The sequence below is a fragment of the Ischnura elegans genome, chromosome 9 (assembly GCF_921293095.1).
Source record: "Ischnura elegans chromosome 9, ioIscEleg1.1, whole genome shotgun sequence".
In the NCBI taxonomy this organism is placed as follows: domain Eukaryota; kingdom Metazoa; phylum Arthropoda; class Insecta; order Odonata; family Coenagrionidae; genus Ischnura; species Ischnura elegans.
Window position 1 is genome coordinate 99341112 of NC_060254.1, and position 18635 is coordinate 99359746.

General features: G+C 36.9%; 1 protein-coding gene across 8 annotated transcripts in view; it reads left to right on the plus strand.

Moving 5' to 3' along the window:
• Window positions 1–18635, plus strand: part of LOC124165227 (lachesin-like) — an 878935-nt gene that overhangs the window by 788268 nt on the left and 72032 nt on the right. For all 8 annotated transcript variants that reach the window (XM_046542522.1, XM_046542529.1, XM_046542528.1 and 5 more), the window contains one exon: window positions 4083–4202. In XM_046542522.1, coding sequence (XP_046398478.1) covers window positions 4083–4202 — 120 coding nt within the window. The remainder of the gene's footprint in view (window positions 1–4082; window positions 4203–18635) is intronic.

Here is an 18635-nt window from a genome sequence, read left to right on the forward strand (position 1 = left end):
ATTACATCAGAAAACACTTTAATAATTGTGGAATATATAGATACGCCTTATTGAATAGTTTTGGGGCTACCATCTTACACTTTTTGTACAGGTCTGGTGCAATCATACATGAAAAGTAAATTTATTCCTTTGTATTCAGTGATTTGTTATCTTACCGATTGCATTCACTTGTGATATTTCAAAAATGTACACATGGATAACTAACTTTCTTACATAAACGCATAAGAATTACATACAGACAATACACAATATAACTTTTCTTGAAAACGTTTTTATGTCACCTTTCTTATCATCGTTGTAACTATCGTGCATTCACTCAAAACGATGGTTAAAGCCTGTGCTGCCCTCTAGTGTTGACATCTAAAGTGAACGAGAAATTGGCGGTTAGCAAAGCTGTTGAGGTATACAGGGACAAGATATTACTGTGTTCAACGTGTATTTACCGAATAATTTTTCTTCCGCCCATATTCTTCCTTCCGAGGACAAATCCATGAAAAAAATAGAGCGAAGAGAGCTTCACGAGCTTTTCGTCTTTCTCTTGTCGCTTCCTCTGCCGGGCTCCCAGCGCCTAACCATCGTGAAGTGGTAACGTTCGGAACTACGTAAACTATTGTCAGGACATGCATTCACACGGCTATTTCGGCCAACTATCGTTGGGACGATCGCTCGGACGATCGTAATGTGAACGAGGCATAAATTTGAACCAAAAGATCGATTAATCGAAAAAAATCTATTGTTCTTAAAAAAGCAGTTTGTCCAATAATGTATGCATGATAACAATTCCAAAAGCACTGAAAATAAATATTGAAGTATTAGAAAAAAATAACGTTGAATACTTGCATGATCATCAGAAGTTACAATTTTCAATTGTACACATATTATCGTTATCTGTTCACCGCTTGGATCCATTCGACTTTCCGCCTTGGATTCATTCGATTTTTTTAGAAAGATCAACTGAATGAGATGCTTTCTTGATATTCGAGGGCATGGCTTTCCAATTTTACCGCCCTTAGAGAATAGTCTTTCACAATTGACGGATGACATCATCATAGGCCGTTAGTGACGCTGCCGAGATCAAACAAAATGGTCAAGATCGAATTTGAAAAATCGAGTTTGAATCGAAACTTGAATATCTCGATTTCTTCGATCGAAAGTGTGGCCTTAAAGGTGATTGAGTCGCTGCAGTTCCTGCGAATACTCATCGTGGCGTTGCACCGTTATGTTTTGCTGGTACTGAAAGGCTAAGATTCCTTAAAAATTAATTTTCTGCAATCCGGTTATCCTGGATGGAAGAATAGCCCTGGCGGGCTTTTGGTTACCTTTTTATTTGCAAGCATTAAAACTCCATCGCTTTTATCAGGAAATGATGAGACCCATAAACAATTTTACGGGCGGTAATCATTGTTTCATCAAATCCATGGAATTAATATCGTTCGATTCAAATTGTTATTGAATGGTTTGCAAGTAATCATACAAAAATGCTAAATTTTAAGCCACTGGTATTCATTACATTCCCGAGGTTAGTAGCAGCTCTAAGAAGAATTAAGAATTAATAAGAAAAAATTTCATTAAAGATGATCGTATTCGCTAATTTTCTTGCTACATAGCAATCATAGCCTAGACTGAGAATGATTTCCAGAAGACATTGATAAATGTGGGGAAACAACGACCAAATGTCAGCTGAAAACTAACGAAAAGGGTAGGATATTAGGACACAGCAAAAGAGAGGAGGAAAAACATTAAACTAGGAAAAGAAAAGCTTGAAGAGTTTGAGGAAGGCTTTCTAGAAAAATAGACTTACAGATGAAAATACAATTATTGAGTTGAGGAAAAAAATCCATCAGAGGCAACATATGGAACGCGTTTCCTCCTTGGAGCGAGGTTTTGCGTTTTCAGGTGCAGAGAAGTCAAGTGAAAAAGCATACGAAATGTGGTGCTGCCGAAGAATGATGAAAATTAAAGGCATCGATCGAGTAAGTAATGAGGAAATGATAAGAAGTGTGGGAGAAAAGAAAAGTCTTTTGAAATCCTTAAGCAGAATTCGGGACAACCTAGTCGGCTACATTATGAGGTGTGATGGATAATTGAAAACAATCGTAGAAAGACAGGTGAACGGAAGGTATGGCAAAGAACGGCCCCAAGTGGAATCCATTGGACAGACTGTAAAAGGATGTAAAAAGAAAAGATATACGTCATTATTAAAAGACTAGAGGATAGGAAAGCGGAATGAGGAGCTGAGTCAAACCAATTTTAGGATTGTAGACTTACGATATTGTCGAAAGTTGGCTGCGATTTGGTGCTATGTCCGGTAATATTCAGTTTTCATCTCGATATCATTAATCTTCAAAACCTCTCATGTGCTCCGGTTCCAATAAATTATTCGTTTCATTCGTGAATTATGAATTATAAAACCATTGTATTTGTGACCTTTGCAGGTGCTTCTTACCAAATGTGATATTATTTTAATGTTGGCAAATGCTAATGCATACCTAAATGTTATTATTGCATTTTTTCCTCGTAGTAGGTCACGTCAACGATATTATCCTCTCAGCTTTGATTACGGTGTGATCGATCTTATCTTGGAGGTACTCGCATTCAGCTATGATTTATGAACTTTATGAAAAGACGTGATATTTGATTTTGAACTCTCAATGATGTAGCTTTTTAGCTTTCTTCGGTGCCCTTATAGTAACTTGGGTCTAAAAATTGAATTTTCCGTATAAAATGGCATCTTATGGCATTGAATACTTTTTAAGCCTCTTGTTCACGTTAAATCACTCAAAGGAAACAGTGCTCTCAACAATAAAATTCACTTCATCGAGTGATGTCTCCTTGTGAATTTCCACCTATAAGCTTCTTCTTCCAATCTCCTAGGTTTAGGGACGGTTTTCCTTTCCAGGGGTTTTAAAAATCCTCGATACAAAACGTAAAACGTAACGTAGTTAATTAAATTTTATTTAGAGTTCACTCTATGTGATTAGGTGCTTCGTTTTTATGAATCATTTACAGTCTCGCTGCCTTTCTTTGGAGGAAATATTTTCGGGTTGCCTTAGATCTCCCGAATGTCGAATGCCTTAATTGGACGTCAAGATGGAAACTTAGAGACCATCGTTCTTTCTGGGAGCTAAGTGATCTGAATATGGCATCCATGGTACTCATCACATTTAGGCCTCTCCGGCGCGTTGATTTCGAGGCCAAACATTTCAATTAATGCATTGACAGATAGAAAATCAGGTCACGCTCCAATTAACAGACTATTGGATGTGTCTGAGAGGCTTTTTTCGTTATCCTATTGGCATTCATTCTGTAGCTTTGTGAATTAACATTTCATTGCTAACTTCTACGCCGAAAATGTTTAGTGTAATTTATTTGACAAACTTACTGAATAAATTAGAAAAGCACTCTGTCGATGAATTTGGATGTGCGATCTGTTTCTATTTCAACAGGTTAATTTCATTCACAGAAGCATCATATTATAATTCTGTAAGTGTTGTTGAGTTAATTTCAGTATTCACTTGAGAATTAACGAAAGAAATTGAAATTGATATGTGTATGATTATCATATAAATATGTAATAATAATGTAATTGTTTATATTATATTGTGTACCCGATAATATATAACATAATATTTTATATATAATGAGCATTGATTGGATCTTGAGTTGTTAGCATGCATATAGATTGATAAGTTCTAACAACTCGTATCTCAAATTCGGCCGGTTTGAGACAGGTTTAAACAAAGTTTAATAACATAAAAAAAGTAAAATACAAGCAAAAAAACACTCTTTGTTTGCAAATGAATGCTTCTTTTTCAGTTTCATGAACTTTTAGTTTTTGATTTCAGTGTACAAGTAAAAAAAATAATCTTTGTTTTGCTCTCCTGAAAAGTTGCTATTTTTGAGATACGTGTTGTTAGAACTTAGCCGTCGATATGGTTCAGTATCATAATGGATGAGTGAAAAATGCAAAGATAAATACGTGATATTGGTTTTATGAATGTAATTCTGTATTATTTTGACGTTTTGGTATATTTTTCTGTGATGATATGAGTTTCATTCTTTACTTCCCTTTTCACTTGTAGTTCACCCTCTCATCAAAGTCGTGAACCAGCTGGTGGCTGCTCCACTGGGCAGTGACGTCATACTGCAGTGCTACGTTGAAGCGTCCCCAAAAGCCATGAACAGCTGGTACAAGGAGAGCGGTGAGTCCTGGTTATACGCAACTTGAGTATCATCATTTGGATCACATTAATGAAAAACTTTATCTTTCAGTGAAATAATACATTCTTTTGTGATTTTGATAATCGGTCTACGACAGCTTCAACTGGCGTAAAATATTCAAGTCGTGAAGCATTCACCTAATCACAGAACAATGCGTGCATAAATTACGAAATCGATTAAGTTTACCTTGAAATAAGACACAAGTGTCCTTGTTGCTTCTGGTCATTATTAAGAGTTGCTGAAGGTTTCCTCAAATGATGGCTATTTACGCCATTTTTAGTGGTTGTGAGCCAATAGACGCTCAATTTGAGCATTCATCTACGTAGTAAAGGCAGGTTAAGTTATATTGAACTATGTTTAGGTCTTAATGTAATTTATCATATATTTAAGCAACGTGTTGGAATTGAAACATATTTCATATCTCTCTGACTATTATGAGAACAGTTATCTTCGATTGAGTACTTTTTGGTCTATGTATACTTTAAATATAAATGGCTTTTATTGGTCATCATACATCACGAACGGGTTGTTGGTAAACACAACTGATTCATCCTAATTTTACGGCGTTTATTCTTTGGCCATTTATGATAAGTACCAATTTTTTTTTACTATTTGCGATGGCTCAAAGCGTGGGCACTAAATCAATGGTATATGATTAATTCAGCATTTTTATTACTATTTAATTAAACCAATAAGTACCTCAAGGCTTATTAGATTAGGTATTTAAAAGTTAAAAGCAGACTCAAATAACTCATAAAGAACGCTGTTAAATGAAATAACGTAAAATGTGAGGTTAAAAATAATTTCATCCAGCAAACTTTATTCTTATTAGTTATGACTTTTCATCACTACTTACGCATGCCATGTGGATTAATAAAATACTTAATTTGATTTATGCGCTAAATACAATTACCCATTCAATAATATCTACCTTCTTTTCTGTAAACTCCTGGAACTCACCCGTTTGTGGACAAATTAAGTTCAAGGAATTTTAATAAATCATCTGTGAAGACCACATGATTTTAAAATTTGATGGAGAATAACTTTATCATTTGCCTGAATAATTGATTTTTTAATTTTTTTACCATAGTATTGCACTAATTAATAATTTTTTTATGGTTAACATGAGCAATAGACAGTTTAAAACGAAAATAGCATTTTTTCACTTACACTTCCAGTAATTTTACGTTGCATGAATTTTTCTCCATCGTTTTATGCAGGGACCGCTATTTCACTCGGAAACCTTTCTTGCCAACTGCTACGAATGTCCTCCGCTGCCTTGCGAAATGCTGTTATTGTTCTCGCAAGATCGTAACTTCGACTATAAATTCAGTACCTATTCTTCGCCGCCGTAAAGAAAGTCTCGCCTTATTTGCCTCAGGTTTGCGTTAAAGTTTGATATAAACCCTTTTTTTTAGCCTCGGAGACGTTTGGGAGTGGGACGTATGACTACGAACTGTCTAGCCCAGTTTACTTCAAATGGTCTTGTGACACGTTTATTTTAGGTGATATCATGGTAGTCGTTATTTATTTTAGACGAATATCTTAGGGTCCCAACTCTGATTTTACAAATGGATTTTGTTTAAGTTTGTTACTAATAAATTATTAGTGTGCTTTTCTCATGATCAGTACTTACTTGTAAACTACAACAGGGCAACACCCACCGCAGGAAGTGTTTTTCGTAATAATCCTTCCTTCGTTAGCTTGTTGACTATATTGGATATTGTAATTTAACGGTTCCATCACCATAAGTTACCATTTCTACGTACATTATTTGATAAGGTAATGGCGCAAACAAAATTCAAATTTTTTCAATGAAAATGCCATCTTTAGTGACCACGATTACTAAATCACGGTGATCACCCTACGGAAATCCCAACGCAAATTTCTTGCAAAGTATCGTTTGTCTAAAATGTTCATTTATGAATAGTTTTTCTCATAACTTTGCTATCAATAGGGTCTGTAGAAAAAAATAGATCAGTAGAAATATCAGTTGAATGATAAAAATAATTGTCAAGTCGAAAAAAGCTGTTCGTCTTGGAAAACAAATGTCAGTACAAAAAACGTATCGGCCTACTTAACCGTTGCCACGAAGTTGAAAACTGTTTTTTTTTTTACCGCGAACTGGCTCAAGGTATCCTGAAGTGAAAAGCCTTAATTGAAGGGATTAACCCATTAACTCCCTCACTACACCATTGGTGTAATTTTACCAAAAAAATCGGAATTGGTTCATATGAAGACTATTCTTAGTCTTCTACTAATCGATATACTTGTTTCCCAATCTTAAAACATGGGTGATTAAGTTTAATATGAGGCTCCAACTATCTGCCATGAACATCCGTTTTATGGATGGGCCACTATTAAAAGGGTCCCAAAAGGGTCCCAAAAGTATGTGGAGGAATTGAATTTTTTTAAGGGGACTTTCTCATGACAGATTTGGTCACAGGATACGTGTTATTTATGTGATTCCTTATGGTGATATTATTTTGTATTTAATTGATTTGGCAATTCATTGCGGTGAAATGATTACCGTATTGCATCATTTTCACCAGCGATATGCTGAAAATTAGGGGATGAAGTTATGTTATCAAACGATATCGCACTTTTCATTCACTGCATCATGCATTTTGAATGTATAATTTAGTGAGGTCTTAAAATGGCAAGTGTGCACTCTTTCGAGAAATATGGTGTGGTATGTTTACAGCAGATTGCTATCATTCTCTTCTATTTGGTAAGTGGTCATAAATTGGAAAATGGCTACTAGACAATCCCACATCCGAAATATTGCACCATGGAAAATTTGGAGGGCTGTTTGGTTTTCTTCAATCACTTTTTCTGTTGGAAAATACGGATTCTATCCGAGTTTTGACATAGTTTTATACGGAAAAAACAGAAATGGCTGTAATTATTAGCTACAACAATCCTGGCTTAGTATTTCATTTAGTTATGCTTGAATTCATTACTTAACGTACGCAATAAAATTTCCTTCCTTTTTTCGTTATTAGAAGAATATCTTTTCCGCATTGGCAAAAGTAGTCAAAGTAGTTCATTTTAATGATTTAAGGTTCAAATGGAAATCTCATTTCACATTTTACTCTGATTAGCACTATCATTTATTCTCATTGAGAAAATTCCTCCAAAAGGGAGCAACAATGGGATTCACCAACTAACTATGTTAACCTCATGTGGACAAAAATCAACTAAAGGTGTCAGCCTCGACGTTCTATCAAATTTTCTTCTTTGGTTAAAACGCGTTCCCAAGATCAACACCGTCTGCAATCGCCATGATTGTGAAGTTCCCAAGTTTCCTTCTCCTACTTTGGCTCCAGTAACTCCATCAGTGTTCGTAGTAATCATATTACTTTGTACGCAGTACTCTGGAGTAGCTAATTACTGATCCTTTGAATTTGATCTTCTGAAATGAGAAAATATCGACCAAACCAAGTACAAATGAAACGAAGTGATGAATAATTAAAACACAACAGACAATCTGATATTATCACTTATTTTCTATATCCTCATACGATGGAAATTACCTACACACCTTGGATACCTACTTAATAAATTCAAAAGCACGTAAATCCATACCGTGGATAGAGTTAACTTACCCAGGCGGGAAATGAACTCGCGACCTTCGATTTAGCATGCGTGTACTTAACCTCGCTACCACCAAGGCCGGCTTTTTAATGATGACCTGTAGAATTCATTATTTGACAAGATTCCAATGCTAATTTAAAAACCAACGCTGAATTGTATCTCCAGAGACCTCTCCAAACTTTATCGAACCGTAGCATTCCGCATAATTGCAATGGAAGACGGCATTATGGGAGGAAAATCAAAGAATTCTCATTCGCTTTTGACTCACTAGTGACGGGGTAATGACTTCTATCTCCCCCTTTAGTAACTTTACCAATCCCACTCGTTCTCCTGCAGTAAAATGGCTGCAGAGAGAGAGAGAGAGGATGCAGCGACCCCCCTTTATCTCTCCCCCCCCTAAAGATTTTCTTTAAAATCCGGGGGCCTCGGGTTTTGCGACTGGGGAAATTTAATCAGCCATTCTCTCTCTCGTTGCTTCTCTCTCCGTGACCATGTTCTCTCTCTGGGTGTACCCCATTTGGCGAGCCAATAACCTGGGTGCCCTCCGTCGGCGGGCCGCCGCGCGCGCTCTCCATTCAAGGAGAGGGGGTGTGTGGGTGTGGGAGGGTGGGGGGTTTGCAGTGTCTCCGTAGATGTGTGGGGGAATGTAGGGATGGTGTGGGGGGAGAGGACAAGCACATCGCTTCAGCACATCTTTTGTCTGATAAAAAGTGCAAGCGGGCTCTTTTGCTTCATGGAGACACTTGAAAAGTCCTCCTCTTCCACGGACGGGGTCTCCTTTCGCTTGCTTCTCGCATGTACCCACTCCTATCCGAACCCCTTTCTCCCCCCCCCCCCGATTCTTTTTTATCAATATGGTTCCCTTCGTCCTGCGACGTAAAAATAAAGCTTTCACCCATTTTCCGCCAACCATCCCAGTGTCCTACTCTTCATCAGTCCTCGAGATTCCCTCAGACTGCCTTATCCAAGTCAGGCGGGAGTCCAAGTCTGTTAATCAGTTTTTATCCAATGACCATCATCACTTTTCTAGTGTTACCATGTTTAAATACATAAATTCTTATTGGGTCAAATGTTTTTTATCAAAAGATTAAGTAACCTTAGTGATAACTGGGTCTTTACCCCTCAGGATAATAAAGTACAGGATTGGTTTTAGCCTGGTTGTTGGAATAAGATAATAATTAGGTGTATTAGCTTAAGTTATTGATCTGGTTGACGCTTAAATTTTAGCGTGGGAAGTAAGTGCCTATTAAGAATTTCTGTGAGAATGTCAGAAATAATTTTAGACTCATTTCTTGCCGTACTTGCTTAATTTGTGCTGGATAAATAAATTTAAGGACTCATTTAGCTCTATACGTATAATAAGCCATCTGTCTCGGCTCTTTCTATCTTTCATGAATTTATTCCTATAGATATTTGTTCACTTGATCATTGGCCGATGGGAAACTCATGTTTGAAAATTATTCAAAGTTAAATTTATCATTTGAACACTGTATTTCTCGTAATTTCTATGCAATTTAAGAATTAATTCTTAATATGCATCGGCAATACCAGAGAATTTGGGCAATTTTCGTATCCCTTTCTACTGCCACCAACTGGAGCCGGCATGCGTAATCATATTTTCATTTTATACATTGTGGTTCGGCAAAAAAAAAATGAATCGAAGTTCTTTTTTAAATTATTGGTATTTTTTATTTTTTGTCTTCATACTCATTTTTTAATTATATTTAATTGTTTTTATCAAATAAGTAATATTTGTGGGAAAGTGGTCATGATACATTCAAATTGTCTCCCCATGCAGTCGTTTCCTGGCTATAGTATTTAAGTTTAAATTGCCAATTAGGTTAACAAAAATATTTTAAATATGAGTATCTTCAATGGTAATGATAAATAAATGCATGATATTTGGAAATTGGAACTACTATCAGCCCAAATCAATCAAGATATCAAGTTTTTTTAGGCATGGCCTCCTTTATTTTCTAACATATTTCCAGGCCGCCCCTTTCAAGAATATTTTTTATCGTTGAGGTTTCTTTATTGCTCCAATGTATTAAAAATTCAATTAATTTATTTTGCCGTTCTTGTGGTTTCCAATTATGTCACTCTTCTTGAATCCCTGAACGTTTATCTTTCTTCAGTTGTCTTCAAATCTCCTTTACAGCCAAGTTACACATTAGATATACCGGAACTGCTATACGCATTTGACGCCCATTACATCACTTGAATTTATTTATTTATCAATAAAATAATTCATTTGAATATCGTTATTTCGTTAAATCCTGTGTGAATAACTTTGAAAAACAATAAAAATGCAAAAATAAAGTTATTCACATCGATGGATGCCAGTCGCAAGAGAAAAATTAGCTTTCATTTTAACCAAGATTGTGTAATACTTGAGACACAAAATTCATCTTTCCTTTGTAATTTTGGCCGCAAACGTTTGAAAGTTATGACTTCTCCAACTCTAATAGTTTTCTTTGTCTTCTCCATTTTGACTTCATCATTCTTTACCTGTTTATTTCATTAGTTCTTTCTCGTAGACATAAAAACTTCTTGTTTATAGCAAGCCTCCAAATTGTATTAGTCTTCGTCAAATAGTGTTGATCACATTGACTGTCTATTCGAAAATATCAGCTTTAAAGAATATCTAGTTATTATTAATATTGCAATATGAACAGTTTATATTAAATACCGATCTTATTTACTTTATTTGAGGGCATTTGGCAAATTTTGCTTTTCTTAAGACATAAAGGAAATTTGTTATCCGAATTTAAATGAGGTTATGTGACATGATATTGTGTATTTCTATTTCCATCTGTAAATATAAATGAAATGGCAACTTCTTTCATGCATATGTAGAAAATTTTTTAAATTTTACAGAAGTAACTCAAGATTTCATAGATCTTTAACCCAATATTTTCAGCATATTTAATATTTTAACATTTCACCAATCATTAACATTACAGATTTATTGCGTCGACTGAATAGAAATCGAAGGTGGAAAATATTGCAGATGTTATATTTTATTCCAGTTGTCACAGTGATTTTGGGATATGGCAACTTCGAGTAAAGCCTCCTATCCCACCCAAACTTTCCCTTTTATTTTTCCCTCTACTATTCCTCCTAATTAGCTCGTGAAGCTAATTAACATTTGAGGATAGACCTTTTGACGGCGAAGACGATACCCTACGGCAGGATTCCGCGAAAGTTTCGAGATGGATCCCAAATTAAACATTATTTCGCCGTTTCAAACCTGGTTCCCCATTTTCACCCTAATGAAGAAGACCTCTGTCGATGAGGGTATTTTGTGAAGGTATCATGGTTTTTATTTTAAAGGATTCAAAATTTCCAACTTTTTCTGAACTCGAATGTTAACAGAAAGAGGATTGCAAAGAGGTTCCCAGGAAAAGGGCCTAATCCGGAGAAACTCTATTGCCAACAACAAGTACTTAGTGCAGGAATATAGTCACTTATGAACGCATGCAAACATTCAATGAGTTTTGCCACCAAAACTCGACTCTGGTGCATATCACTGTTGAGATAATGCTGGAAGAAACGAAGAATTAGCTTCACGAATTACACCACCGTTTCCTCTAATTTTGAGATTGGAACGTAGTGAAGTAATCGAAGTTAACTGCTCATATGAAGATATTTAGAATTTAAAACTTTTCCTCAGTCTGGCATATAATTACTTGTGCTGCTGCAAGTTTTAATTTTAAGTGCCATGATGCTTCGATAATTGTACCCATTTCACTAACGAGGTTTATAACGAAGTAAGAAGAATAAAATACTGAGGGTTGCTTTATTTTTTTCAACTCATCCTGGATATAGGTACAACTAAAATAAGCAAAATATTATGCTACAATTCTCTCTAAACTTAATCCTTCATCTTGATTTCTTTTCTTTATCCCTGATTTTTTTTATTTTGAGATAAATTCCCTCGCTCTGCATGTGCACGAGTATAGGTAAAAAGATATTCATCCTCGGGGTTTAAAAGATCTACTTCAATGCAAAAGAAGGCTATTGCCTCTTCCAATGAAAAATCCATTGAGCGAGCTGAGCTTGCGCCAAATTATGTTTCAGACAACGTGTATACATTGTTCGGCATAGCAATTCATGTTCATTCCTAATTGACTCATTTTGGTGAAGTTATCACCTATTTTGTATTCCGTGCACTTAGGCCCGGGTGGCTTCTCATTGGTTCGCCTCTCCCGGCTCTGTCCCTTCTCTCCGGGTTTACTCCTGAGGACTCTTCTCCACAAAAAAGCCTACTCAAGGAATTCATTTACATTCCTAATTGACTCATTTTGGTGAAGTGAGCATCTATTTTTATTCCAAGCACTTCGTTTTTCATGCCATATATATTTTCAATAAATTTAAACGAGGTATATGGAGATAATATAATATAAATGGAGAGAATAGTATGCTGCCATTCAAGCAATAATTGCCTTTTACGTCTATTTTAACAATACATTTCATAGGTAAGCTGATTTTCTAATCGCAGAGTTTAAGGTTACCTTTTTTGATACATGCAACTGATAGTTATTGGAATTTGTTGATAAAACTTTACGTTCGGGATAAATTTAATTCTATTATTTCGCGTTATTATAAGATTGTTTCGTGCTTGACTTGGTGGGAGTGCGATATATCCATGATAAAAACTACAAATGGTAATTTCCACCCTTTAATACATAACTCAACTACCGACCATGGTTTCGACATTCTATATCATTTCAAAGGTGATACAGCAAGTACTTTCTCAGTAAATATAACCAGAGACTAGGTAAGAGGAGGGAGTGTATGGAAGTGGTGCAAGGGTAGTGGGAGGAGGGACAGCTTGGATGAACTGTGTAGTTGCTCGAACTATGTATTGAGACATCGCCCATGTTCCAAAAAGTTTTGAAATACACTAATTGAATGTATCTTAATAGCCGAGTATGAAAATACTGCTTAGTGTATTGCCTAATTTCCTAATATCCGCGTTTCATTAAATTCTGAGGAGGAGGGTTTAATTTTAGTAAACAGTTTCATCTACATCTAGATAATAACCTGCGAGCCACCTCTAGGGTGTTTGGCAGGGGGTGATCAATCACCAGCATGCAGCATGCATTTGGACTCCCACATGCACACCACACCGTCCAAAAAACGTCCCGTATAATAACAAACTATACTACTATATGCTGTTAGAAATAATAATTGAATTAAGAAACATGCATTAAGTTTTACATAGGTTAGTAGGCTACACTACAATTCATGCAATCTATTTACCAGTTATATTGCTGCCGTTATAATCTCTTATTGATCTAGGAAAAAATGACATTCGGAATCTGTCTGTTCTACAATCTATCTCTCTTATTTTATTTATATGATCTGATCTTCCGATCTGACAGTTGCTTAATTCGATGCAGTCATAAGCTGCACTGCACCAAAAAAAGGTGGTAACTCGTATGAAAATTTAGAGACAGGATAGACGGCAGATATGTGGGGAAAGGGTTGAAGTTTGTCGTTTAAGGATGGGGCGTGAGATGGGGAACGGTCTGCAGTGTTGGGGAGGGATCATCCAGGGGCCTTTTTGTTCATCGGAGGAGCGACTGGGGAGCACGGATGGAAAGTGAAACGAAACGAAAATGTTTCGCTTCGACCCGGAGCGAAAAGAAAATACGAGGCCTGGGTTTAGTTTTATTCCTGCTCGAAAGTAAAATCACCAAGGATTTTAGTTTCGACCCGGGACGAAACTTTACTCCCGGGATCAAAACAAAATTAATCAAAACTCCGCTGCTCATTGTTAAGTTTCGATCCCAAAAGTTGAGTGGAGGGGGAAAAGAGGGAATAGTTTCGACACATTACGTGTGACATACGTGTAGAGAGGTTGAAACATTGAACTTAAAAATCGAATGGCCAGTTTGCGTTCACCGTTCTCCTGTTAGTGGTACAAATATGAGTGTCCCGATGCCCCATGCATCTAATGGCGGTAAACCGAACATCTACTTCTTTCAACCGTTCTTCGTACTTCGTTGAGTGGGTCGAAACTAAACTGTTCGAAGGAGAAGCACGTAGTCCCCCCGGTGCGAAACATCATCTGTGTTTCGTTTCGTCCCTGATTTTTAGTTAAGTTTCGACCCGAAGTAGTTTTGACTCCGATTTCGTTTCGAACCCGAGTTTAGCTCCCCGGGTTTAAGCCCATTTCGTTTCGTTTCTGCATTTCGCTCCCAGGAACGAAACTATTGAAATTTTACTGGTTTCGACTTGTGTATGCAGAAAATTAAATAATCACACACTTTGAATAACTAGCTCAGTCCACGGAACAAGACACTCTACTTCACTTTTTATATTTATTATTCACATAAGTCTTTTGTTAATTTCAATGAAAATGAGAGTAGAATTGTTTAGAAGTGATGCTAGTTACGCGGATTTTGAAGCTATTTGGCAACTGATGTAGGTAAACTTGATAACAAAGTAACTATAATATATTGTGGTTCTCGTCATAAACAGTCATGAATACTAAGATAGTTTTGACGCATCTCCAATCACTTCTCATCTCCGTCAATCATGTTGCATCTACCTCATTCCTCTGCTTTTCAGTGCCTTTGCCTTTGCCAATCTTCACTTCCACTTGTTCTTCCACGGTAATTTTCATGATACCTCTCAGGATATGACCAAATTATTTGTCTTCTACACAATGACCTTCAAAATTCTTCACTTCTATCCCACTCCTCTAAGAGCCTCCGCATCTCTGACAATATCTATCCCTTTGATATTTATCATTCATCGGTATTAACACTTTCTTAAGCTTCTACTCTTGATTCCTCCCTTCTCTCATCGACCATGCCTCACCACTATGAAGAAGCACACTCCAAATGTAAATCCTAATCGATTCCCTCTTGACTTCTACGCTTATATTCTCAGGTGTGAGTAAACTCCTCTTTGAGAAATGCCCTTTTCGCTTGGGCTTTTTTTTCTTGCCTTTCATTCTTCGCCCATCGTTGGTTACTTGGCTACGCGAGTAGCAGAACTCCTTCACTTCCTCAAGTGATTCGTTTCCTAGTTTCAGAATCGTCTCCTCTTTTCTTCTACGGAAGACGAATACTTGTGTTTTCTTTGCATTTACTTTCCTGTTGTATCTAGTCATTTTTTCCTCTATAGTTAATAGCATTCGGGTATCTATCTGTCTCTGCTGTGACTGCTATGTCATCGACAAATCGTGCTGATATTTTCAACGTGAAATTTCACTCCTGGCGATTTATTTTTCAAATTTCTCAATCTTTGAGCCAGAAAAGTTGGTACAAGGACGAAAACTTGGTGGCAGCATAGAGGGGAAATATGTCGGGAAAAGAGTTGAAAATTGTCGGCATGGGATGTTGTATATGGTCGGGAGGGGCCAAGGTGAGTGTGGGATCATTCAAGGGCAATTTTGTTTGTTGAAGGGTGTGCCGGACTCAGGATATCATGAACAGATTCCGTGCTATGGATTAGAAAAACAACGTTGTATAACTAATATACCTATAAAGTACCTACGATTCTATGCGTACAACATCAAAATTTATCACAGAAACGCATTACCAATTCAGAACATGGAGGAAAACATTCCATTTTTCTCTAGTAGATTGATTATACACTGTTGCAGTCTTTGGCATAAGCGATGCAAAAATTGTTTTAAGGTGATACTAGTTTTTGCAGGTTTTGAATTTCTTAGATAGCTCGTTCCAATTTTAGGTAGACGTGATAACGCAGGAGCTGTGGTACAATGTGCTTCGTATCATCAAAGATCAACAGTCATCAATCCTAAAGGACTGGTTATACGGTATATTAACACGTACAAGTTAATGTACGTTTGCGTGAATGATTTTGGTGGACCGGAACGGAACATATACGAATGCATGAACCAAATTAGAAAAGGTTCCATTTTCTGTGCATGCTTTTACACAAGTTAAGTAGTTACACGGTGCATTTTGACGTTCATTCTCGCGTTCATACATTTAGACATTAACCCGTACGTGGTAATGTTACGTGTAACCAGGCCTTAAGATTGGGTTGACGCAGCTCTGCACTCAAACACGCAGCATGCCAATCTTGCAACACCTACATACTTCCACGGCTTAACATCCTGCATCCCAGGTTTTGAAGTTCGGCCACTCGTTCCATGAGTTTAGGTAAACGTGATAACGAAGGGTACCTTTTGGTTCTACGATATTGGCTATCCTTGCGTTAGAAAATTTGTTGCAAGGACGAAAATACACGGGATATGTGTCGGGAAAGGAGTAGGAAATTGTCGGCGTAGGATGATGCGTAATAGGCGGGTGTGGGGGGCGAGGGATCATCCCTGGAGGCCATTTTGTGTGTCGGAGGAGCGGCGAAGGCGGTGGTGCCGTAAGAGGAGGAGAAGGTGCGGTAAAAACACGGATGCCGGGTGCCGAAGAGTCATCCGCCACGTACCGCCCCCTCGCTCAAAATCCTCTCTTCCCTCGCCCGACTCGTGCTCACCCGCCATGGGGCTAATATGCGACCTCGAACCAGCCGGAATTTTTTTTGTTTTGTCCCTCGCTTCTTACTTTGATCCTGACCCCTCCCCTTCCGCACGGACTTATGGCCCTGCCGGACTTCGTGTTCCCTAATACCCTTATTCTTCCACTCTTTCGATCCCTTTCGCGTACGTGTGTGTGTGAGTGTGTTGTCATTTCCCTCTCTCTCGTTTTTACCCCATCAACTATTTTATGTCCCCAACCGCCTTTTTTTTAGGAGACTCTCGCATCTTTCATGATGAGTTGTAGTTGGACCATGGCTTCTTTCTAGGCTTGCAAGGCTAAAGGAAATATTTGTTACGTGGGCTTTTTATTTGACTCAGAGGTCCCTGTTTACTCACCAAGGAGCGAGCAATGTAGTAGCACTCTTTGTCATGCACATGCATTTCATCATTTGAATTTGGACGCAATGCAATCATGTGGTACGTTGTGTGTCCTTGAAATGTTCAAAATTGCCGTCGCCCAGGAGGCTTTTTATATGAGGTAGCTGAGGAATATGAAGGGCACGCTCATACAAACCGATTCTGTTCAGAATTTTCAGTAATAACTCAAGTACAGTGATGAGATATTATTTGTTTTCCGATCGCAAACTGATTAATCAACGCTTGAAGGAAGAGTAATAATTTCATTGGTGTATTTCTCTTCCGCCTTTTGAACTGTATTACGAAAAAAACGAGGGATTCCACGCTGTAATGAATGGAGCGCTTAATCACTAGACACTAACAAATGAGAGTATTTTAATTTACGTTGTTAATATCGTCTTTCACTCCATAACTAAATAATTAATCGTATCAATTTTATGCATGAAATTCCTTTAGAAAGTAAAAGTATTTGAGAAGAAAGTCAAGTTAAATAATCTAAACAACCAACACAACCGCCTTTTATATCAGATTTAGCTTTGTTTATATTGGCTGAAAAGATGGTTTTTCCACTAGACAGAGTAAATAATGCGAACCTAATTTACTACAATATATGTATCTAACGTCTATCTTTACGGTTTCATATTTGCGGGCTCTTTGTTATTTCTAATAATACTGGTTTTTTGCGCAATGATCACAGAATTCCGTGATTCATATATTTAAGGAATCTCATGCAAAAAAATATTGTAGGTTCCGATTTTTCGTATGACTTGAAAGAAATAGCCAGTAGAATAGCATATGTGAAGGGCTAAAAAAAGAGCCTTCTTTCTGCGAAAAATTTAAACGTTGGACGAAAACTTCCGCCATTCGCAGTACTTTTATTGGAAATTAAATTAATATATATACAGAGACTTCTCTTTTCAACTATAGCATCAATTACATTCATGTGGTCATACTTAGTACAAGTAAAATGCCATCACATTTTTACCAGAATCTCAGAAACCTTGAAACTTTAACAGTACAAACCTTTCCATCACTTTCTATTTTTTAATCAAATAAATATTAGCGGAAAGTCCTAAATATTTCCTTCGCATCTTTTTGTTACTTTTAATTGCATCCAATTTTATGAGATTCAAATTCATTCATATCTTATATTTTCATATTTTTTCAGGGTATGCGTGCACAACCTTGTATTGCAATGAGGAACTTGAGCTTGAGGTGTTAATGTGAGCATGGTCATATTTTCATGAAATTTCATTTATGAAAGTATAGCCGTGAATGCTCATTATGTTAGGGTAAATCCACATCGGATAATATATGGAATTGAACGAGTGAAATATATTAGTGCTTGAATATTGGCATTTTACTTGTCCTTAATATCGATAATATGTCAAAAACTTAGGAAAATACAGCACTTGATCAAAAACCAGAGAAAAGTTTTCAAAATTTTAACTTTTGATAGCAATTTTCTTATTATATTTCATTTTTCATATTAGTATTATTCAATTTCTGTACATGTGAGTTATGCTGCATTATCGCGTACCAGATATTGGACGTTTAGCTTGACTTAACGGTGGAAGGTACCCACAAGTCACAATCAGATTTTGTCTAACTTCGCAGTGTTAAGATTAAATTTAAATTCCCATGCTCAAGCGTCAAATGGACCTTGATTTTCGAGATATTATCGATAGAATGTGTGAGCTTAAGACCCAAATTAATGCATCCCGCGGGCTACAATAATATCGCAATGTGTCCCAATTTCTCATTCGCAGAGACTATTCAATTCTGTTGCTAGGCTTGAGGAAGGGCGCGGAGGAGGGTTTACCTTTTTACGCGGTATTTTTGTACCGCGTTTTACATAAATATAGGAAATTTACTTGTCCCAACTAAAGATAATAAATAAGGCTCATAGAGCACTTGATCGAATGCAATTATTTCTCCA